The 24411-nt window shown below is 49.4% G+C and overlaps 1 protein-coding gene across 1 annotated transcript in view; it reads right to left on the bottom strand.

The window, feature by feature from the left end:
• Positions 1-1235: 1235 nt before the first annotated feature.
• Positions 1236-24411, bottom strand: part of plxna3 (plexin A3) — a 138573-nt gene continuing 115397 nt past the window's right edge. The window contains exons 12-32 of the mRNA XM_061256868.1: positions 23766-23956; positions 22423-22571; positions 21598-21718; positions 20652-20788; positions 20187-20357; positions 19443-19536; positions 18531-18770; positions 17759-17902; positions 16288-16522; positions 14445-14587; positions 13069-13325; positions 12402-12468; positions 9850-9996; positions 5740-5899; positions 5187-5290; positions 4532-4628; positions 3838-4028; positions 3315-3484; positions 2411-2623; positions 1811-1961; positions 1236-1340 (exon numbers count right to left, since the gene is read on the bottom strand). Of these exons, the coding sequence (XP_061112852.1) occupies positions 1245-1340; positions 1811-1961; positions 2411-2623; positions 3315-3484; positions 3838-4028; positions 4532-4628; positions 5187-5290; positions 5740-5899; positions 9850-9996; positions 12402-12468; positions 13069-13325; positions 14445-14587; positions 16288-16522; positions 17759-17902; positions 18531-18770; positions 19443-19536; positions 20187-20357; positions 20652-20788; positions 21598-21718; positions 22423-22571; positions 23766-23956 (3278 nt within the window). The 3' untranslated portion in view covers positions 1236-1244. The remainder of the gene's footprint in view (positions 1341-1810; positions 1962-2410; positions 2624-3314; positions 3485-3837; positions 4029-4531; positions 4629-5186; positions 5291-5739; positions 5900-9849; positions 9997-12401; positions 12469-13068; positions 13326-14444; positions 14588-16287; positions 16523-17758; positions 17903-18530; positions 18771-19442; positions 19537-20186; positions 20358-20651; positions 20789-21597; positions 21719-22422; positions 22572-23765; positions 23957-24411) is intronic.

The raw sequence follows: 24411 nt of genomic DNA on the forward strand, positions 1-24411 counted from the left end.
CCCGAGGCCTCTTCACCCCTCACGGATAAACAGCGGTGCGTAACGCCAGACTGCGGGCGCCGTCAGGTGGACAGCCAGGGGGGAAAAGGTCCATTCGGGAGGGGTTTTAAATTCCTTCTAGAACACGACGGAAAGGCAAGCTATTCAGGACTCTGGGTCCCCCCTCCTCTACAAGGACAGCACTCTTTTGCCTTTGCCTTCCAGAGTCCGTTTTGGCCCCAAATTCAAGTAAAAAAATAAAATAAAAAAAGGCGCTTTGTAGGTCTATGGTGTTCGTGGGTTAAGGGGGTGACAGCTGAGTGACCCCCCACCCCTCCCCCGCCCCCACACTTATCCCCACCTCCCTGCCCACAACCACTCACCCACCCTCACATCCCTACCCCCAAAGCCCGCCCCCATCAATACAATTCATCCTCAGGCCACTGGTGATCCTGCGATTTGGTCTCTTCTGCCAACTCGGTACCTTTCTCCTGTAGAACCGGGCCTCCTCCGTTTCCACGACGACAGAGGAGCTCAGGGTTCTCCTCTCCCCTGCCTGGACTCTCCCCCCCCCCCCCCCTCCAGCAGAGGATTTCACTCAAACTTTAATGATGTCCATTATCGTCCAGAACAAAACAAAACAAACAAAAAAAAGTCTCAATTCACATCTGCTCCCAGAACTCTGAGAATGTGGCGTTATTTTCTGTTTCTCTTTTTTGTTTTCCTTTTTTTTTTCTTTTTTTTTTTGGTCCGTCATCATTATCAATAGCATTGTCATCATTCTTTCATTTTCATCCAAAAGACCAAAAACTATTCTGTTCCATGGCACTAGCTTGGCAATTCAGCTCTGTTTCCAAGGCAACTGTATGTATGCCTTTCATGGAATGTATCCCATAATATGCACACCGGACTCCCTCCATACGGTCAGGCAGTTACGAAAGTTTTGTTTTTTTTTCATTGGGGGGGAAAAAGCCAGTGTGGAGAAATTAAAAAATAAAATAAAAACAGACAGAAATCACTGTGTCTCACTGCCGTGGCACATGTAGCCCCCCCCTGGGAAGTGCGGGTTTTGACTACAGAATCGCCTCCGAGGACCCTGGGATCTGTATGCTGTGCTGTGGGTCTTAGTGTTGATTGTCCAGTGTCTTACATCATTTTCTTCTGCCCCAGCACAGGCCAGTTCACCAAACACCCCCCACCCCCCGACACTAACCCCACCCACCCGCCCCACCCCCTTCCCAAAGCCCTGCCCCCGGCCCCGCCCCTCAGCTGCTGCCTGACATCAGGTTGATGGCTTGTTCCAGTTTGTGTCGCAGTTTGTGCTTGCGACAGTATCCGTCCCTGTCCAACGCCGTCAGGATCTGGGGGGAGAAAGAGAGCCGAGATGAATGCTATCTGCCATCTTATACATTTTCAACCAATCAAAATGACTGCATTGTTTTGAATTAAAACCCAACTAAATTTTCTATTCTCTAAACCAACGCCGAAACCGGTTGATATTTGGGTGGGACCAATTCATATTGGTCTTGGGACTGAAAGGGTTAAAACAACCAAAAACACCAACAGATACGGGACACAATGAGCTGACATCACAGGCGGACACATTTAACAAACGAGCGCTAATTGAAACATAATGAAAACTGCCCGGCCCTTCAATCGACTAACCGGTGATCAAGAGCATCAACAATCTATACTTGGCCACTTATAGACAGCAGAATGTACAGGAAAACGTTTTCCTAAGCAGCCATAAAGGAAGAGCAGGCACGGGAGGATTAAAGCGATGCCACTGGAGCCCAGAAGGGCTGCAGGCACGCGGTGGCGGATAACGCACCTCCTCTTTGTACTTGCTGATGTAGAAGTAGAGCTCGCTGAGGGCGCTGAGTGTGTTGAACTCGTTGGCATGGAGACGAGACTGCTCCACCAGATAGGCATCCATGTCCTGATCACTGATGCTGGGCATCTTGCTTATGTCTCTGTAATACCTGAAATGTGGATTAAAAAAATGAGTCAAGAGTAAAGTTAATCAAAAACATTACTGTACGTGATGACTAATTACGCTATTCCTTCGCCAAGACACCCTTATGAATAAGGGTATGAACCGGAACCTGAAATCTGTCAGGACCTTACCCAGGACACCGGACTGTGTGCTACAACCAAATTAGGGTTGAAATGGAAAAACTACAGAATGGTAGATCTCCAGAAACAGGTTTGGGCAGCCCTGCTGTATAATCACCTTACAAATGTGGTTATATTTGTTTTGGCAGCTGGGCTAGTGGAAAAGCCCAAACAGGCCAGTAGAAAGATAAGGTAAACTTTAGTGGTCAGAAAAAGGTGAGCATTGCTGGGCTGAATTGTCTGCTCTCGTCATTATGTTATGTTATGGTCATGTTATGAAACCCGAGGATGTAGAGTGATATCGGCCGGGTCCCACCTCTCCACCCAGCTCTTGTAGTTGGGGATGTCCTTGGCGTACAGCAGCTTGTTGGAGGGGGAGTCCTTGCCCAGCCGGTGCTCCGAGGTGGAGCAGGAGTCCATGAAGGTCTGGGCCACCACTGACAGGCAGGCGTCCGTGATGCTGCTCTTGTGGATGTCGAAGACGAACTGCGGGTTCTTGATCACGTTCACCCAGAAGCGCAGGGGCAGGCTGTGAGGCAGAGAGAGAGAGAGAGAGACGCCGCAGAAACGGCGTTCTGTGTGTGAGGACAACAACCACCTCCGCCGCGGACATGAAGGAGGAGCGGGGAGGTTACACGCGTTCGCTCCGAGGCAGATGGAGGCGCAGCTTTGATCGCTGCATTTTGGGAGCGAGCGAGCACATCAAAGCCCGCTAAACGAGGGTCTAAAACAGCCTGGCTTTGGTAGCGCTGGAGAACGCTCGCTGCGTCTCGCCGACCTGAAACACGCGGCCTTGGCGGCGCGGTTTGTCTCCTCCCTCCCCCACACGGGCGGCTGGTCCTGCACAACAACTTCACACGAATTGCACCTTATCTGGGGTGACCAGACTGCTCTGAGGACCCTGCATACAAGGCTATGAGAACCTGCAACAATGGCAAGTAGAAATATAAAAATCCAGTAAAATACGCCACAACAAAACTATGGGAAAGATAAGATGAACATCTGAAAAGGGCCCGAAATACGAGGCCATCCTGGGAAAAAGAGGAAGTCTGGTCACCCTCACCTTATCTGACCTGAGTTCTGTGGTTGTTCCAATGACCCTCAGTGTGCACTCATTGTCTGTGGTTTTTGATAATAAAACGTAATGTAATGTGAAGGAGAACTCGTGGAGCGTGTGATCCCCCTCAAGGTCTGGCGTGCGACCCCCACGGGACCCTCACCAGTTGCTCTTCCAGGTGTGGCGGACGTCGGGGTCGGTGATCTGCCGCCGGTCGGCCTGCTCGTCCAGGAAGTCGAACATGTACTTGATGGCGAGGGGCAGGGCGCTGCCGCGGTGGGCGGTGCTGAAGACCGTCTCAAACAGGTCGTCCACAAACTTCTGCAGCGTGCCCTGTGGAGAAACGGCATGATACCATCAGGGCGGGGCACGGGGCCTGTACGCCCACCCTCCTCCTCCTCCTCCCAAACGAGCCAGAAGAGATGGAGAGGGCTGCTGGTGACTAGATGGGGCTCACCTTATTGGCCAGCAGGAGGGTGCGGCTCACCTTGGTGACATGCACTAGGGGGCGGGTGTACCTTGGTGACACGAATAAGGGGGTGTGGTGTTTACCCTGGTGACACGAATAGGGGGGTGTGGTGCTTACCCTGGTGACATGTATAAGGGGGTGTGGTGTTTACCTTGGTGACACGTATAAGGGGGTGTGGTGTTTACCTTGGTGACACACATAACGGGGCGCTGCTCACCTTGGTGGCGAGCAGGCGGGTGAGGTAAATCTCAGACACCATCTTGCTCCCGCGGTCTCCCTCCCGCTGGTCGGCGTGCTCGTGGTTCTTCACCAGGTGCCACAGCTTGGTGCCGGTCTCCTGGTCGGGGGTGATCATGGGGGCGCGGGACCGCAGGCTGTCTGGGCTGCTGGAGGTCCGCAGGAGGCTCTCTGTGGAGAGGAGAGTGTGCAGTCAGGGCAGGGGACGTGCCGTGCTTTACTGTGGATCTAAAAGCTATCACTGTGGACTGCACAAGATCCCTCATACTGAGGAATAACAAGGTGCGACCGCTGTGGATATTTCCAGAGTGTGCCTCGCGTGAAATGTAAAACGGAGCCAAATACACATTGTTTTAACACAACGCTTTGAGGTGTGATATCCTCTGAATAATTCCGGTGGGTGCCTCACATGAAACACAAAATGGAGCCAAGCGCGTGTTCTGCTGTGTGTTTATGAGCAGCGAGGAGCAGAGAGAAACTGTGAGGAGCAGAGGAGGAGGAGCAGACAGGAGCAGAGAGGAGGAGTGGGGAGCAGAGAGGGGCAGAGAGAAACTGTGAGGAGCAGAGGAGGAGGAGCAGACAGGAGCAGAGAGGAGGAGCAGACAGGAGCAGAGAGGAGCGGAGAGGAGCAGCAGATACGTTCCACCACGGAGACGAAGATGGTGGTTTCTCACCATAGCGGCTCAGGGAGCGAGTGAAGGTGAAGGAGTTGGCAATGTTGTAGGCAGAGACCTGCTTCTGCACCAGGGCGACCAGGGAGCCATCCGTCACCTGGAGACACAGCCAGGCACAAACGCTCTCACACTGCAAAATGGCTTCCACACAACAACACACTGCAAAATGGCTTCCACGCAACAACACACTGCAAAATGGCTTCCACACAACAACACACTCACACTGCAAAATGACATCCACACAACAACACACTCACACTGCAAAATGGCTTCCACACAACAACACACTCACGCTGCAAATTGGCTTCCACACAACAACACACTCACACTGCAAAATGGCTTCCACACAACAACACACTCACACTGCAAAATGACATCCACACAACACACTCACACTGCAAAATGGCTTTCACACAAATACGCACTCACACTGTGAAATGGTCCATTCAGCACACTGCCTTCTGAATGCGTCCAGAATAACTAAAGGGAGCCAAACTCTCTGAATATTAAAGCGCCTTGCTTTGGTGCGCGTGTGTGTGTGTCTGTGTATGTGTGCGCGAGCGTAGGCATGCGTGTCCTTTTCCAAACCTTGATGTTGGCAAATGCGTAATGACGCGGAGTTCTCAGAGCTGTGTGTGCACAGGTGTGCAGGTACCTGGTAGTGCGCCAGGGTGTTCAGCCGTTTCCAGTCACTCTCTATCTTGGTCGTCACATCTTCATCCTGGAGAATGATCCGGGTCAGACGCCCCTGTCGCCATTCTTGGAAGAAAAGAAGCAGACTTCACTACACCAGCCAAATGTTCGCTTCCATCTCACAACTCAAATTTAAATGTATAAATTATTCCTGCGTCTTTTCAGGCATGCATATTCTTTCCAATTCCCTTGGGAATACAATTTACCATGACCACCTACACATTCAACTGCATTTTACTGTGCTGTCCTAAAAAACATGCCTCAATATTTGTGTGTGTGTGTGTGTGTGTGTGTGTGTGTGTGCGTGTGTGTGGTTGGGGGGGTAAGAGGATTACTAACATGGTGCTTTCAAAAAAAAAAAAGAAAAAAAAAAGTTTCCTGCGCTTAAATAAATATTGCAGTGTTATTTAAATATTGCATTGAATGAGCTTTATTCCCCCACAATCCTCCATCCTTTGAGTGCTTTTCCTCTTACTGCACAGAATACCCCTGGAGGGACAGATTTCCCAGCTCACCCAGGTCCATGTCCTCGGCCTGGGGCCTCTGGGAGAAGGGGATGCCCTTGTACACGGCGTCCAGAAGCTTGTCCTTCACCTGCGTGACCGTGTCGCAGTTCAGAGCCTTCACAGGGACCTCCGTGCCCGCCTCGCCCTCCGGGGGAATGCACATCAGCGTCTGAGGAAGACGAGGGAGGAGGAAGAGGGTGATACAGACCCACCGCAGCTCCAGTGCAGACCAAGCTCTCAAACTCACCCAGCAAGTAGGACACGCCACACAGGTACTCACACACACAGCGCACGCGTCCACACACAAAAGGACTGAGCGCCTGTCCTTGACCCATTTCTTCTCTTAATTGTAAAAGGAGAATTTCTACACTCCAACCATGTAATTAAGCATTGGATGTCCTCGCTCTTTCCAAAGGTACGGTTTGGACTGCTTTTGTAACGGAGGAGAGGACTCTTGAACGGTCACATTCCTGGCTGAATTAACAGCGAGACCTTCTGCGCATAACCTGTGGTATTCAATAACGCTACAAAACGGTCATTTAGCTCAATTGAATTTGAAACCTGCAAATACTTAGTCTGACACCTGCAAATATATATTAGAAAGTGCAGAGGGACAATAAGAGAATTAGTGCTATTTATTTCATTGATCGCTGGGATTTTTCTCACACCAGAGAGGAAAGAAAAGCAATAAAAGACTGAGGTAAAATTGGCAGAAAATCCAATTTTCAATGATCGTAGGCAGTCTATCTCCTGGCTCAAGCAGGTGTCACAAAGCGCGCAGAGGACTAGATCCATCCTTACAATTTAAAAACAGAATCTTTTCAAATAACAACCTCAGGTCTGCGGGGCTCGTTGTGCAAAGATATAATACATGCTGACCAAGATAATGGTTTAACCGTTCTTCTTTTAGACATCGTTTTATTACACCCTCTCTGAGAATTAGACAGACAATGAATAAGCTTCCTCTTCAGCAAAGCCCAGTAACACAAAATTATGGACTTTCAGGGTGTTTATTACGTGCTCCTGTCTCTTACAGGGGAAAAATGCAGAGTAGCTTTGAGCTGGGGACCAAACCAGACAAAGATGGGCAGTGCCCAACTGGAAGCTAAGTATGTTACGCATTTTATCTACAGAGCCACTGATGCCTTCTGGGCTGAAATGTAGTAAAAAAACAGAAGTGAAGATAGCATCTGTCCATAGTAAATCATGACTAATGCTGCTATAGATCATCATTAGGATCTACTGTAGTGTGTGGAGACACTAGTATTTTGTACACATTAAACTGGGGAGAACACAAACTGAATGACAATGTCTTTAATTTTCTTCATCACGTTTTCTTTAGTTTGAAGCACACTCACCATCTTGCTACCGCAGAATGCAAACTGAACTGTGATTCTTGCTCTTCCAGCTTTATGCATTTAATGTAACGTGAAGCCACGACAGCCTTGTAACTCTGATTAAGAGGCTCAATAAAACAGTAAAAAACAAGTGATCAGAATGCACACTGGAATTAAATTACGAAATTATATTCATGTTTGCCTGCCCGACCTTGATTGATGCTGACTGTCTAGTATGACCTCTCGGAGTTAGTAGACTTGTTTGTATAGTATACGTATGTGCATGTATGTACCAATTTTGACTTCTGTTAGTCTTGCCAGTGTTGCATGTTGCTAGCGATGGTGACTGTGATTAAGCAATTTCCCTAATAAATAACTGCAACGACTAGCACTACTAGTACTGCAACTGCTACCGACTGATTGCAAACTGATGGGCACTAACAATTTCAACGGTTCTATGCATGTTCGTTTCGAAACACTAATGTAAGTGGCCTCTACATTTAAATTCATAAAAGCTCTCTGGAGTAAACCAAAGGGTACGTACACCAGGCCCAGGTAGCCATGGCCTATGCGTCAGAGAAATGACGGGATATCGATAACGGTTCGGAGCTAAACGACGACGGAGGAGCCATTACTGACACATTAATGGCGCTGGCGTATAAGGCGAGACGTACAGCGTCCAAGGCCACCGCCGTCATCATTACTGTTACACTTCACTTTAATTTATTTAAACTCCGCACGCACCCATGGAGCGCTGACACCCCATATAAATTCATTGTGTGCTCGGTGCGTTAATCAGGTGATTAAAACAATGGGCAGCTGGCACGGGGAGTGGGGGACATCTGCGCCTCCACCACTCGCTGATCATTAGCAGAGTCAATCCCCCCCCCCCCCCTCCGCCACGCAAAGAAAATATTTAACAAGTGAAGCGTTTCTGATTAAAAACCAATTACACAGCAAATTAAAGAATTCTCAAGGAACTGCAGACAAGTTATATTTAGGAGGGACTGAGCGGCTTTTTGGACAGTGGATTAGCGGGGTGGAGAATCCGCCATCAATTGCGCTGCTCGGGGGGGTGAACACCAGCCCCACGCTGCAGAGACTTTCTCTGGGTGCGCCCAACTGAAACGGTAAATATCTAACACTATGGTGTGTGTGTGTGTGTGTGTGTGCGCGTCTGAGTGTGTGTGTGTGTCTGTGTGCCTGTGTGAGTGTCAGAGAGTGTGAGAGAGAGTGAGTATGAGAGTGTGTGAGTGTGTGCGTCTGAGTGTGTGTGTGTGTGTGTGTGTCTGTGAGTGTCAGAGAGAGTGTGTGTGTCTGTGTGTGTGTGTGTGTGTGTGTGTGTGTGTGTGAAAGTGTCTGTGAGTGTGTCTGTGAGTGTGTGTGTGTGTGTGTGTGTGTGTCTGTGAGTGTCAGAGAGAGTGTGTGTGTGTCTGTGAGTGTGTGTGTGTGTATATATATATATATATATATATATATATATATATATATATATATATATATATATATATCACAGCCTGAATGAAAGTCTAAACTCACATTCAAGAAGCTACAATGATTCTGACAGGGTAATAGAGGAGACCTTAGGGGGCTGTGCACCAATCAGAAGTGTAGATGTCTCCAGGTATTGGGGGGGGGAAGGGGTGTATTAGCACGGTGATGAATCACTCTTAGTCACTCTGAACTGTACAGTAGAAAGTTGTAATGGGTTTACACAGCTGGGTAAAACTGCTCTGCTCTGACCCCTGACCTCCAGTGGGGGGTGGGGCCCGGGGGGCCTGTATAACAGACAGCACTTCAGGGACCGATAATTTCGTTAGGGGTAATCTCCCGACGTCCGCACAGCAGGCTATCGATCGGTGCGAGGGCTGAAAAGGAAGCCCTCCGCCCCGCGCACTGGCTCCGTAACGTCAGTGCAGACGTGGGGGAGGAATCGGTCGCGTTCGCTGGGGAGGGAACCCTGTGACATCACTGGGTCCAGCGTCGCTGCATCACCACACCACAGATAATGAATTGTGATTTTGGAGAACTCTGCTGGCACTTTCGTGCTTTACTTCCCCCTGTGGGCGCGGGGCGGTTTTATGTGGAAGTCGATGGCGGCGGTCGCAGAGTAAATCATAAGTGTTCGAGCGCGGCGTTTACGGGTTACCGGCAGCGGACCTCAGCCAGGGCCACAGACGGGAGCCTGGCGGCTGAAACGCATTGCTTTACGAGCAGAACGTACACTCCTCCATCTGTGTGACTCCCTCCAGCTCTGTGCTGCGTCGCTATGCGAGAGCGCGTGTTGGCGAGAGTGTTTGGAGGGGGGTCGAACAAATCGAACGGCGCGTTTCGCTCATTCGAGTCGAGACACGGCTCTTTTCGGATCCTCCCCGTGACATATTGGACCGCGGGTCGATAAATCAATCTGGAAAAAAAAAGCAACGGTTCTCTGTAACTTTCACATCTCCTTCGGGGCGGGAGACTGTCGGCCGCAGCTGGGGTACAGTAGCCATGTCACTCACCGAGCGGACTGCGCCAACAAAGCTTGGCCACTAGAGGGCCGAGGGGCCAGAGAATTAGCCACAGCCACGGACTGGTGCCAGCTCTCGCTCAACTCTTAATATTTTCTGGCCTCCATCTGCGAAAGCGCACAGACCGACAGGGAGCGGAGCCAGCGAGAGGCAGCATGGCGGGGGCCCGTTTTGTGCGATTGGAAGCCGGCGGGTTTGCCATTGGGGGCGAGACGGTTCAAGCTGCTCTGGGGCGCCATGGCGACGTGCGATCGCCGAGGGAGACGTACCAGCTGTTTGTAGTCGATCTGCTGGCGGATGAGCTTGTCCTCACTCAGGGAGTAGCGCGCCTCTCCAGTGATGGCGTCTATGGGCCCCTTCTCCATCTGCTGCTTTATGGCACAGTACAGCATGAAGAGAGGCTCACCCGCACACTCCTGTTACAGAGGGAGAGAGAGAGAGATAGAGAGAGAGGGAGAGAGAATGAGAGAGAGAGAGAGAGAGAGAGAGAGTTAAACGCACAGTACAGCATGAAGAGGCTTGCCCGCAAACTCCTGTTACAGAGGGAGAGAGAGAGATAGAGAGAGGGAGAGAATGAGAATGAGAGAGAGAGCGAGAGAGAGTTCAACGCACAGTACAGCATGAAGAGGCTTGCCCGCAAACTCCTGTTATAGAGGGAGAGAGAGAGATAGAGAGAGAGGGAGAGAGAATGAGAGAGAGAGAGAGAGAGAGAGTTATACACAGCACAGCATGAAGAGAGGCTTGCCCGCACACTCCTGTTACACACAGAGAGAGAGAGAGAGATAGAGAGAGAGGGAGAGAAAATGAGAGAGAGAGAGAGAGTTGAAGAGGGGAAGAGGGTGAAGAGGGTCTCACTCCTATAACAGAGGGAAAACAGGAGAGTTGGGGGGAAAAGGTACAGAGTGAAAGAAAAGAAAAAAAGAGGGGGGCAGGAGAAAGAGGAAGGGGAATTAAGAGGGGGAGAAAAAACTGGAGCATGAGAAAGAGGGAGGGGTACAGGAGAGAGCGCGAGAGAGAGAAAGCAAGATAAGGGATGAGAGAGAGGAGCAAGATGGACAGACGGGGGATTTTCGTGAGAGAAACTGAGAAGGAAAGGGAGAGGGGAAAGGGGAGGGCAGGAGACAAGACGGAGAGAGGGCAGAGAGGGAGGGAGAGAGAGAGAGAGAGAGAGAGACAGGGCGGGTGGGTGACACACACAGGGAGTGGGGGTAAGATGGGTAATCACTCTTCATTCCAAACGGCATTCGTGAAGAGTGCAGAAGTCACCAATTACCCACTTAAAAGCTTTTGATGACTAACGCGTGATACTGAGAGAACACTATGATTTAGTCCTTAGGCACGATTAACTTGACATTATTAATTACAGTGTGACATCCCCGTGCACCAGCTACACAAGCAGAGGGAGCCCGAAACACAGCCCAACACAAAGTGCTTATCAGCCAGCGCCTTGCCCAATCACACCCCACTGTTCATATTCAGATCTAGGTGTTGGACCCAGATGCGCGTTATCGTGTTCCCGATGGACGCAGGCCATTTTGGGGAGCACTAAATGAACATTTTTCCAAAGGCTTGTCAGGATTTTATATTAATTACGCTGCTAAGCTCTTTCACCTAAAAAGAAGGATTTGTCTTGGCTCAGGGCTCCTTTTGTAAAATGATTCCCCCAAATTTCAGCATGTAGGATAGTAATCACGCTTCCAAAAACACGTTTATCATAAGAATAAGCAATGAATGAACGTAAGCATAAGCGAGGAATTTCACCTTATTGCTACTCTGTTGCATGAAATGAGTAAATTATCCCGAAGTGAAACAGCACAGGGAAGCCTTCGTGTCAGCCGGTGGGCGGAGAAACTCAGTGACTGTTTGTGGCGGATTGAGATGGGGTCAGAACTCTTTAACATCTGTACTGATGTAACTTAAATACCGCTGGAGCGCATCCAGAAGTGAATTCCAGTAGCCACTTAAAGAGTCTGCAGATATAATGTAGCAGACGTCCATGGCCTTAATGCGAAAGGCAAATGCAAAAGGACCGCTGTGTAGCGTACCGCTAACACAGATGGGCACAGGCAGCCAGAGGTGGAAACTCCAGGTTCCTGATCCAAGTCCTGCTCAGTAATTGGTTCCAATCACCTGGATTCACTAATTAGCACAATTCTTCAGCCAGGAGGTAGAACTAATTAGTGAAATCAGCTGGCTGAGTTCATGGGTGGAAGAAACGCATGGCAGGACTTTTGCTTTCTAACCCCTGGTCTTTCCACCTCTGCAGACAGCACAGAATGTATATAATGTGTCCTCACTGGAGAAGAAGGGGGCATTGCTGCCCCTGAATCTCCAAAAATAAAATGTAAAAACATCCTGTGTTCCTCTGATCAGGATCTCAGTTCAACATGAGCATTAGCGTTTAATGATCTTAATCGTCCCCTCACTCTTTTATTTATAACATTCATTTCCTTTTGTTCCTAAAAAGGACCTTATTGAGAAAACCAAACATCTTACTTCCTCTTTGTTGCCTCCACGTCCTCTGCAAAAGCAACATTTTAAACTAAACAGAATCATTAAATGAAGAATAATTAACAGTGCCAATATAAATCAGAGTTAAACAGTGCACACATAGACCAAAAGGAACAGGATTTCTTCCTTTTACAAACGGCAACAAGCATCACGATTGTGTACTGTAGACAAAGCCCTGAGTATGGTAGTTTGTTTAGTATCATTAAAGAATTACAGTGTTGAGAAAGAACGAATAAAGCACTGATCTATGCAGGAGCAGAGATAAAGATCAACCCAGCGATCTCTCGCCGGGGTGATCAGTCACACTCACCTTGAGGAATCGATGCAGCAGGAAAGTGAACCAGTTTGTGAGCATCTTCTCCGCCACCGACTCGGTTCTGTGTGAGGGAAGAACGGGACCGGCTGATCAGTTTAACACACACAGTCCAGAGACAGAGACAGAGACAGAGACAGAGACAGAGACAGAGACAGAGACAGAGACAGAGACAGAGACAGAGACAGAGACAGAGACAGAGACAGAGACAGAGACAGAGACAGAGAGACAGAGAGACAGAGAGACAGACCTGATGCCAAAACTATGTTTATGGCATCGTTTTATTTTACAATGTCTGAGAGGGGTTTAATCACCCTGAATAAAAAGTGCCCTGCATTAATAGTTTACTATTATTACTCTTTGACCTCATATATTGAAATAATATAAATAATTATTTAGATATTCATTAATGCAATAGCAATATTGACTGAAGACATTATTATTATTAATCCTTTGAATACTTTTTTTTTGTTGTTAATTCCTAGTGTTCTACAACTCCATTGCTTTCAGTTACCAGTAGTGATTGTGACATCAGCATTAGAATGTTCAGTGAAGAACATTCTAATCACATTAATGACCTCACTCTTCAAAGGGTTAAAGAGAGAAAAAGAAAGAGAGAGAGAGAGAGAAGGAAGAGGGAGAGAGAGGGAGAGAGAGCTCGTACCGCCTGAGTAGCAGCTTGGGGTGGTTGCGGTTCTCCAGGTTCTTCTCGATGAGGTCGGCCAGCAGCTGCTTCAGCACCACGGTGGCGTACTCCATGCGGCCCTGCAGCGCCGCCATGAGGAGGGAGGCCACATTGCCTCGGTCACGCATGGAGAAGGAGCGCTGGGCCTCCAGTGTGTGGATGAAGGTGAGCAGGAACATCTTATTGTGCAGCAGCTGGCTGAAGAGACGCAGGGCCTTCTCCACATTAGCAGGAGACTGGGGAGCAGAGGGGGAGCGGATGTCAGAGATATACAAGTCATTTTATTTTTTAAACTTCTCATCGCTGTCAACTTCAGGTGCCCGTCTCTAAACCAGGGGATAAACCTGTAAACAATGTGGCCCTCCACTGGAGTTAAATCTGCAGACACAGCTCCCCCTCCAGGACTGGAGTTAAACCTACAGACACTGCGGCCCTCCAGGACTGGAGTTAAACCGGCAGACACTGCGGCCCTCCAGGACTGGAGTTAAACCTGCAGACACTGCAGCCCCCCCAGCACTGGAGTTAAATCTGCAGACACTGCAGCCCCCCATCACTGGAGTTAAATCTGCAGACACTGCAGCCCCCCCAGCACTGGAGTTAAACCTGCAGACACTGCAGCCCCCCCAGCACTGGAGTTAAACCTGCAGACACTGCAGCTCCCCCAGCACTGGAGTTAAACCTGCAGACACTGCAGCTCCCCAGGACTGGAGTTAAACCAGCCCGGCCCGTAAACACTCATGTGGAATAACACTATGGCACTTCCCTGCGGTTTCCAAGTTGTAACGGTTGGTTCTGAGCACAGATGGGTTTCAGGAGCGGTCCACAGCGACCGCATTGGGTTTCTAATTTCCCTCCATCGAGCGGTTTAATTAAAAGAAGGAAGAACGGAAAAGCGTCTGCTTGGAACCTCACCACTCAGACACCCAAGTGCGGTGGCCAGCTGAGCTGAGCAGATTTTTATTAAATATATATATATATATTTTTTTTTTAAGAGAGGGATATTATTTATTCATTTTTTCAGGGCCAGTGGTTTTAACCAGTGCGACTAAATGAATTAAAGGAATACAGTATGGTCCCATGGCTGAACGGTTTCTGGAAGCTGGCCACAGATGATTAAAGCTCTAGCACTCGGTCAGACCTGGGTTCAAATAGCATTTGTTCTGGATTCAAATACTTTTCTGCGCTCTATTGATCTTGCCTGGTGCATTGGAGCCTGCACGGAGGGAGCAGATGGGATCATTTCATTAGTTCCAATACGCCAGGCAAGGTTAATCAAATGCAGAAAAGTATTTGAATCTAAAATAAATACTGCTGGGCCCAGGCCTGCCTTCTCCCTCTGGAGGAGTAGCCCTTACGTCCAGCTCCTTCAGCACCGGGTGCTCCTCGATGCCCGGGAACATGACTCTCATGGTGTAGGTGCGGTACTCCAGGAAGGGGATCTTCACGCCGTCCATGTCATTGGTCAGCTCCTGGATGTCCGTCTGGAGCTCGGCGAAGGCTGGCGGAAGACAGACAGACAGACGGACGGGCGGACAGGGTGAGTAACCCAGAAAGAGCGGAGCATCTCTGACGGCTCCTGCTCCCATACGAAAGCCACGCAGATATTCTCACTCAATCCGCAAGCCAAACGTGCTCCCGCCTCAAGGTTAGCACAACCCTGCTGTCCTGCTACAGCTGCCATTCAGAGAGAAGAGGAGCGATGGCTGGGCTTGCAGCCAAGAAGTCAGTAATAACATGCTGTACATAAGATAAAAACGCTGTGTTTATCCTATACGCGCACATTACATGCCATTCAAGAATGTTTAATATTTACGTGACTAGGATTCAGGGCCTGAATACTGTACATTTTCCAACACTGTCAACATTGTTCCCCTAAACGTCTTCCTTAAGTTCTGTGACATTCAAAATCATTTTTACTCAGTGTAATTATTATGTCCAATATGATGAATGTATGTGACAGCATTTTTTTTTTTTTGTACTGTGTACTGACAGGGAATGCTTTAGTACTGCTGTTTTTAAAATGAATATTTACTACTTTGTGTTGCTTCCAAAATAAAACATGCCCTATTGGGACACGTTCCTCCTGAGTAGAGCGTATTCGCTGGGCGTGCACGCGCACAAAACAAACTGAGGACGGGGAATAAAAATGATTGCTGTCGCTTTCTCCTGCGAGTTCCCTGCTCCTATTTCGCGAGACGTGCTGGCGGAATGGATTTACGGTTTCTCCATGAACCCTGCTAAAGAGAGACAATATAATCACATTTTACAGATGACTGCATGTTGCATTTTTTTGCTAAATGAGCCGGAGTTTGACAGCGAATCATCATTTTATCTGTGTGAGACACTGGCCTGATGACACGGGCGTGGCCGCATAAAAGAAAAGCAAGCGGTTTCGGTGCAGGAGCACCTCCACCAGCTATGAGAAAATAAGAGCGCTACCCGAGCCTTATCACCAGAAAGAGACACTATACATCTCACTGTACACCCACACACAAAAGAGTTTATTGTTTGGCATCGTCTGCCATCACACTTGTGAAAAACGGGAATGTCTCAATTTTTCATGCTCTCTTATTGTTGTCGGTGTGTTAAAAATAATTACGGAGCCTTCATTGTGCTCACGAGCATCAAAGCCGGGCGCACAATGGGCCGGGATGCCCGCACAGTCTCCCCTTTCTCTGCGACCTGTCACCAACAGCCAAACCGCCTGTGTGCACTAAACACAATGGAGCCTTTCTCCACGCATTCCAAATAAACTCGTTTTGTGAGGCAGACAAAGCACAAACCGATATTTTCATTTTTTCCAAAATCTTTTAACACCGTCATCTGCTTGCTTGCATGGGCAAACCTTCACTCTGCTATTCATTGTGAGGTACACGTTTGCAGGGTCCCATTCTGCAGAAAGAGCTAGGACTGGAACGGCCTAAAAAAAGGATGGTTCAGCGGTTTTAAATCGTGTAGAGTGTAGGAGCGTAGTGTGTGTAGAGTGTAGGAGAGTAGTGTGTGTAGAGTGTAGGAGAGTAGTGTGTGTAGCAGAGTCGTAGAATAGTGCTGGTAGTAGAGTAGTGTGCATAGGGTGTAGGGTGTAGTGTGTAGGAGAGTAGTAGAGTAGTGTGTGTTCTGTGTAGTGTGTAGGGTGTAGGGTGTAGGGTGCAGTAGAGTAGTAGGGTAGTGTGTGGATTCGGGCGAGGGCCCCCTCACCCTCCTTGCACTCCAGTGCCACGCGGGACTCCAGGTTGTCCATCTGCAGCTGCAGGCGTTTGAGGGTGCGGTCTGCGTCGCGCGTCTTGCGCTTGTAGGCGATGAGCACGGCGATGATGGCGATGAGCAGCACCCCGCCCCCGGCCCCGATGCCGATGATGGCGGGGAGGGTCAGCGCGCTGTCCGAGTAGATGTGCAGGGTCCCCGGGGTGTACTCCAGCCCCCCAACCAAAATCTGCAACGCCAAGCCCTCAGTGAGGACAACCTACCCACCTACTCAAATCTGTACAGCATTCACGCACGTTAACAGTCTCTATTCACCGTTGTTGTAAGACAGGTGTGGGCGTGTGTATGGTACGTACATGTTTGATTTTGTCCTATTCCTGTATTATTAGTCTAATTGTAACTGGATACCATGGCTGGTATTTGTCGCTTACTGTGCTGTATATTATTACGTTGTTTATTTTTGTCTGTTTGTCAGGACCCCCTCAGACAGGTGATGGTGCGTCCTGAGGGGTTTTTACCCAGAAAATAAACACACTTCTCGCCCGCGTTCCCCGGCCGGGGCGGTGAGAGCTTTCACAGCCACGCCACGGAAAGGTGCGCCACCGTTTCCCACGGGAGCTCAGGCCTCGCTGAAGGCCACCGGGCCAATTAACCGAGACCTCCCACAGCTTCTCCTAACGAGCTTCACCTTTCTAGAGTCATTACACCCCGACCCGCTCCCATTAATTATTGAGTAAGGAGAAACAAAAAGCACAAAGTTACCGACACGGCCCAGGTGATTAACACTCCAGACCGGCTCCAAACCTGTCTCTCACTTACCCCCGGGAGGTAGCACAACCGCATAAATCACCCACACCTCTCCACCAACCCCTCCTAACGCTCATCTGCTATCTGATTCGCAGACACCTCTTCCTCTCTCCACGGTCGCCACGTATTGATTGGGTTAAATTGAGTTTGCACCAGTCGGTGAGTCGCGACCAGCGTCAGCAGTCAGAGGACTAGTTCAGACATGCTGGTGTCAATACCCAATGCCCGTCACATTAAAGTCAACCAAGCAAACAACAAACCAATTTCTCAAACCAAATGTTGCAGTCTGTCCAATTACACCAGTTCTTACTGGCAAATAACACATTTTCATGGTTATACATCTATATTGGTTTATGTAAAAATCAGGAGTATTTTCAAATCACAATTTGAAACCTGGGTCAAATATGTAATAGTTTTGCTTGATTGATGCTACTGAGCCAACCATGAGGACCAGAAGGCCGGGCTTGTACTTTTTGAGAGTATTTGATAGGTTCCAATACACCAGACAAGCTCAGAAAATCATCCAGAACATTTACAATACGTAATTGACTCAGTTCTGAAGATGCACACGAGAGTCCGATGGGGAAGTAGAGTTAAACGATGGTGTTTGAGTTAAACGGTGGTGTTTGAGTTAAACGATCGTGTTTGACTCGCTCACCAGGACTCGCTGCTCGCCGGTGAGGTCGGGAGAGTCACAGAGCAGCTGAGATTCAGACACGGTCAACAGACAGGGCGTCTCTCCAATCATAACGCTGTAGTTGAGACGGGCGTTCCCAGGGGCAGGCGGGATGAGGTGCTTTCCCTGATGGGGGGGGGGGGGGGGGGGAGGGAGAGAGAGGGAGAGAGGGAGAGGGAGAGGGAGAGAGGGAGGGAGGGAGGGAGAGAGGGAAAGTGAGGGAGGGAGAGAGGGGAGAGGGAGGAGAGAGAGAGAGAGAAAGAGAGAGAGAGAGATAATCAGTTCAGTGTTCAGTATCCCTCATGTCTTCAAATCAAAAGAAAAATCTGTGTACAGGAACTCTTCAGCAACCTCTCATCTCCCTTTGATGAGACTGTATCTGCAGCCAAAATAAATAAATCACTGTTGCATGGCCACCATACTGCTAATGGATACTGAAGTATAAGTCAGCCACATTACTTCATTACACATTACATTTCTTCAGTGCTTTTTACATCAGGGCTGCTCTAACGTCCTGGAGGGTTTCATTTCATCCCTAACACTTGATTCTACTACTTAGACACTCATGCCCTAGCTGTTAAATGAGGTGCTTTGTAAGTGTTGGAGTGAAAATGTACAGGATATTAACTCCAGGAACAGGGTTGGGCGGCCCTGCTCAAGCTGTTGAATGAGCTGTGATTTGTTATGGTTGGAGTGAAAACATCCAGGACAGTAGACTTCCAGGAAGAGGGTTGGGCAGCCGTGCTTTAGATACCTTTAGGATGATGGGTGAACCAGGCTTGACCTCCAGTATCCCAGAATTCCCCAGCGAATCGAAGGTGGGATTGGGATAGTAGGTGAAGGGGGTCCCGTTGAGGATGAGTAATGCGGTCACGTGATCCAGGATGAAGCCGAACTCATCTGGATGGATGCCGGTCTCGGGCACCTGCCGCTTGATGTGGATGATGCCAGGGGCCAGGCAGGTCATGACCGACTCGTTTACCACACTGCACACCTGGAGAGGGGAGGAAGCAGAGTAAACCACCGCCACAGGCTAGAGGAACACGACTGAAGCCTTCATATCCACCGCAGGCCTACGCTCCTCCTACGCTTCTGTCCACCAATTTCAACCATCACACGTGTTGGCGTGTTACTACACATTATGGAGGTTCAATTCATTATACACTCTCAGAAAAAATGGGTCATTAGCTCATGTCCACAGGGGAAATCCTTTTTAGATGTTAAGGGAGCCCTCTATGGCAGTGTACAAGCTCCCAGACTGAACCATCTTACCAGACATAGAACCTTTGATCTAGATAGGGTTCCTCTATGGAGCCTTTTGGAACCCTTTCTTCTGAGAGTATAGGACTGTGCTATGGACACGGGATGAATGAGACCAGGTCTCAATAGAGATATAATGACCTGAGGTAAAAGAGTGTGTGTTGCGTTATAGTAGGTCTTTACAGGCATGGGCAGTGAAGCTGAGTGTGTGTTGTGTTATAGTAGGTCATTACAGGTCTGGGCAGTGAAGCTGAGTGTGTGTTGTGTTCTAGTAGGTCTTTACAGGCATGGGCAGTGAACCTGGGAGTGTGTGTTGTGTTGTAGTAGGTCATTACAGGTCTGGGCAGTGAAGTTGAGTGTGAGTTGTGTTATAGTAGCTCATAACAGGCACAGCCAGTGAACTTACATTGGTGGTCTCCACCCCTCCATACTTGGCTCTCACTTTGGGCTCCTGAATGGTGAGCAGGTTGGTGCCTGTGACAGTGATGGCGGTGCTTCCACTAAAAAAGCAAACACACAAAATCAGCCTTACTATATACACACAAATGCAGCCTTACAATAAACACACAAACGCAGCCTTACAATAAAGACAAACACAGCCTTACAATAAAGACACAAACGCAGCGTTAAAATAAACACACAAACACAGCCTTACAATAAACACACAAACACAGCCTTACAATAAAGACACAAACGCAGCCTTACAATAAACACACAAACACAGCTTTACAATAAACACACAAACACAGCCTTACAATAAACACACAAACACAGCCTTACAATAAAGACACAAACGCAGCCTTACAATAAACACACAAACACAGCCTTACAATAAAGACACAAACGCAGCCTTACAATAAACACACAAACACAGCTTTACAATAAACACACAAACACAGCCTTACAATAAACACACAAACACAGCCTTACAATAAAGACACAAACGCAGCCTTACAATAAACACACAAACACAGCCTTACAAAAAAGACACAAACACAGGCTTACAATAAACACACAAACGCAGTGACCGCTACCACAGGTTTTCATGATGGGCATTTTTAAGCTTTAGGACAGTGAGCCGGAGGTGTTTCTAGCGTTACCGGACTTCCTCTCAGGCCGTATTGGCGGTATGGCATCATGAAGCACTTACTTCATGATGCTCCAGTTGGGCTCGATGTTGGTGATGGTGGGGTCGTCGGTGTAGAGGTAGCGCGTCTCCACACTCGTGACCTCGGCCTTGTCGATTTGCAGTCTGATGGGGGAGGGGCCAGAGCCAGCCTGCGAGGGTGGGGTCACGCAGACGATGTCACGCTTGTTTCGTCTGAAGGGACAAAAAAAAAAACACACCGTGAGCTGGCCCTGTACACGATGCACAATTACACAATGTGTGCGTGCGTGCGTGTGTGTGTGCCTGTGTACACATGTCTTGTGTGTGTGTGTCTACCTGTGTATGTGCGTGCGTATGCGCACGCGTATTTTAGCACGTACTGTAAATAGGACTGGTCATGTACTTATACATGAAATATCATTACTGTAGAAACATATAATATTTTCCACGCACATTTATTGGCCAATTACCCATCAGCATAATCACACAGGTAGCTGCTGTACCCACCTGACAAACAGACACTCCCCCTGTCCCACGAACACAGTCACAGAGCTCCCTGCGTCCAGGTGTCTCCCGGAAATGGTCAGCCTCGTCCCGCCCGACAGGGGCCCCTTCTCCGGGCGGACCTTACTGAAGCTGGGAGTCTGTGTGCAGAGCGACGTTAATGGACACAACCCTCCTCTTCCTCTCCGCTCAGTCACCCACACAACCCTCCTCTTCCTCTCTGCTCACTGTCACCAGCACAACCCTCCGCTTCCTCTACCCTCACTGTCAGCCCCCCCGCCACTGACAGTGAGGGCCAAGCGTCTGTATGTTTGCACAGCTGTTGTAAAGGCGCTTTATTTTACGCCTGCCATCTGTGGAGTGGGGTCTCCTGTGTGTGAGCTCATTACTGAAACCAGGGACAGGCTGCATCAGGAGGGATAGCATGTACAGTACAGTCCTGAAATGCCACGCAGAGAGATTTAATGCATTATTGATCACTGCAATTCAGCAATGATCAATACGACATGATCAAGTGTTATTTTGGTTAAAAGGAGAATTTTTCAATATTTCATTTTAAAAATAATTTCATCTTGACTGAATGCTGTGGCCTGAGCTGAACCGGCCTGTTTTTAAACTCTTCTGCGCGGCAGTAATCGCGCTGTGTGCACGCACTCATGGGCACGAGCTGATGGAGCAGCGAGGGCCGTATTGATTGGTGCTTTAAAGGGGCCGATCCGGCCCACTCACTCCAGTGTGAGCCGCGGAACCCGCCGGAAAATGGCCTGTTTGCGCCTCCCAGGGCGCGCGGGGAGGAGGGTAATTACATCACACAGCGCCGGTGTACTCCACAAGCGCTCCACAGACCGTCGCTAGGGAGACAAGGCTGTGGCTCCGCCCCTGCAGAGGTCAGGGGTCAGACTGTCGCCACAGAGACGCGCCCGTGCTGGACGGTCAGGAGGCTACGTACCACGAAGGAGTAGGTCTGGGAGGACAGGGCGCGGTACTCTGCGCTGCAGTCTCCGATGCACAGCTCCGCCAGGCCTCCGGGGGGGTTAGAGACCAGGGACTCCTCCATGTCACACACGATCCTGAGAGACGGAGGGGGCCGCAGGGTTATCACAAACAGCACAGACACGGACACACATATACACACACGCACACGCACAAACACACAGACACATAGACACACACACACACACACACACACACACACACACACACACACACACACACACACACACATATATATATATATATAGATATACGCACGCACACACAAAAACACAAACACAGACACAGACACACACACACATATACACACACACACACACAAATAGACACACAGACACACAGACACACAGACATAGACACACAAACACAAGACACATAAACAGACACAGAGACAGACACAGAGACAACAGAGACAGACACACACACACACACACACACACACACACACACAGACACAGACACACAAACATAGACACACAAACACAAGACACAAACAGACACATAAATAGACACATAGACAGACACATAGACAGACACACATACACACACACACACACACACACACACACACAGACACACAAACATAGACACACAAACACAAGACACAAACAGACACATGAACAGACACATAAACAGACACATAAACAGACACATAGACAGACACATAGACAGACACACACACACAGTCTCACTCGTGCCCAGGTTCATAGGGCACAGTGCCGGTCTGAAAGTCACACTGAGGGCGGCACGCGTCATGTCGTGGCGTTAGCGGGCGGCTCACCTCTCGGCGCTGATGTACTCGGAGGGCACGGGGGTGCAGCGCACTCCGGCCACGCGCACGTGGGTGATCTCTCGCACCTGCAGCCCCAGGTTCTCCCCCTCCATCGTCACTCGCGTGCCCCCCTCCTTGGGCCCCGTCAGGGGCTGGATCTGCGGGCGAGCGGAACGGAGACACTGTCACCCACCAGAGCAGACGCTGCCGGCCTCTGTCCTTCAACAGGGCACGGGAGCGCGCCACTCGCGTATAAACCACGGTAACACACGCCAGAGCAGACGGGGGACGATGCTGTCCTTTACTGGGGTCTGTAAGTGTGTCACACAGCAGATATAAACCATGGTACACACGCCAGAGCAGACGGGGGATGATGCTGTCCTTTACTGGGGTCTGTAAGTGTGTCACACAACAGGTATAAACCATGGTACACACACCAGAACAGACAGGGGATGATGCTGTCCTTTACTGGGGTCTATAAGCGCGTCACACAACAGGTATAAACAATGGTACACACACCAGAGCAGACGGGGGATGATGCTGTCCTTTACTGGGGTCTGTAAGTGTGTCACATAATAAACAACCGTAACGGCACAGACACAGGGCAGGCCAGGGGCAGATTACAGGGGAGCAGGGCAATGCGATATACTCATTCCCTGATTACCCAGGATCATCCAGTACAGTAATAATCATGGCCACCGTGTGGTGTATTGCCCCTCTGTAATCATACCAGATGTGGTAGTAAACATCCAAACTTCAGAGGCAGTGCTCCCAAATAAACAGAAAATGTTGTACGGCTTCCATGTGGTCACGTCATGGGCTTCCAGCAAACACATGGAAACTGCAAGGCCTTGCTGCTGATTGGCTGGCTTATGGCTTATCATCTTCAAATAGGTATCAATGGTGATTACTTTTCCAGAAGAATTTCATGTCACCTCCAAAGTCCATGTCACCTTCATGTCACCTCCATCAGGTAAAATTACAGGGAAAAAAAGCCAGAAAGGCAGTACATCACATAGTGGTGACGGTAGTTATTGCACTCAAAGGATGAGACTATTTGAAAACCAGCCTATCGCCCAGCCCAATAGCCAAGTGCTGTAGGTAGAGGTGGCGTATTGGTATTGGTGGAAGGGCACAACTGCTGCTCATCAGCTATTGGTGGGAAACTGGTGCGTCAGCCATTGATCATTTTCAGGTGGCAGGATGGTAGTGGGCCTTGGTTATTTGGGGTAACAGTAGAGGAAAGCTCTGTACCTTGGGAACAATAAGGAGACAGTCTGTCCCTTATTTGGAGAATAGTAGGACCTAGGTAATTTGGGCATGGCGTTACCGTGGCGATGCGCGGGCGTTACCTTGGCGATGCGCGGGTGGCTGCAGCGCACGTTGCGGCGGCCCTGGTGCATCCAGTTGTGGTCGGGGGCGTGGCAGTGCTGCCGCAGGAGACAGCGCTTCTCCCCCAAACACCAGCCGCACTCAAACGCCCCGTCCGCCTTCAGACACAGGCCACAGGAGTCCCGCTGGGCCTCACACTTATACAGCATCGCTGGGGGAGGAGGGGACCGGGGGTTAATACACCGTCCTACACACAATAACCAACCCAAACCCCACATACCTGCTCTATTCACACTTATACAGCATCGCTGGGGGAGGAGGGGACCGGGGGTTAATACACCGTCCTACACACAACAACCAACCCAAACCCCACATACCTGCTCTATTCACACTTATACAGCATCGCTGTACAACAACCAATCCAAAACTGCCAAACACACAGCAACCAATCCAAAACCGCCAAACACACAGCAACCAATCCAAAACCGCCAAACACACAACAACCAACCCAATACCCAGATATCTTGATTCAAACTTATACTCCCCTTCCCCCCAAACACAGGATAGCAACACTCCCTCCTAACATAACAACCAAATCAATACCCATACATCCCCTCTATTCACACAATTCACACACACACACCACACACAAAAGGTGATGGCGGG

The sequence above is a fragment of the Conger conger genome, chromosome 10 (assembly GCF_963514075.1).
Source record: "Conger conger chromosome 10, fConCon1.1, whole genome shotgun sequence".
In the NCBI taxonomy this organism is placed as follows: domain Eukaryota; kingdom Metazoa; phylum Chordata; class Actinopteri; order Anguilliformes; family Congridae; genus Conger; species Conger conger.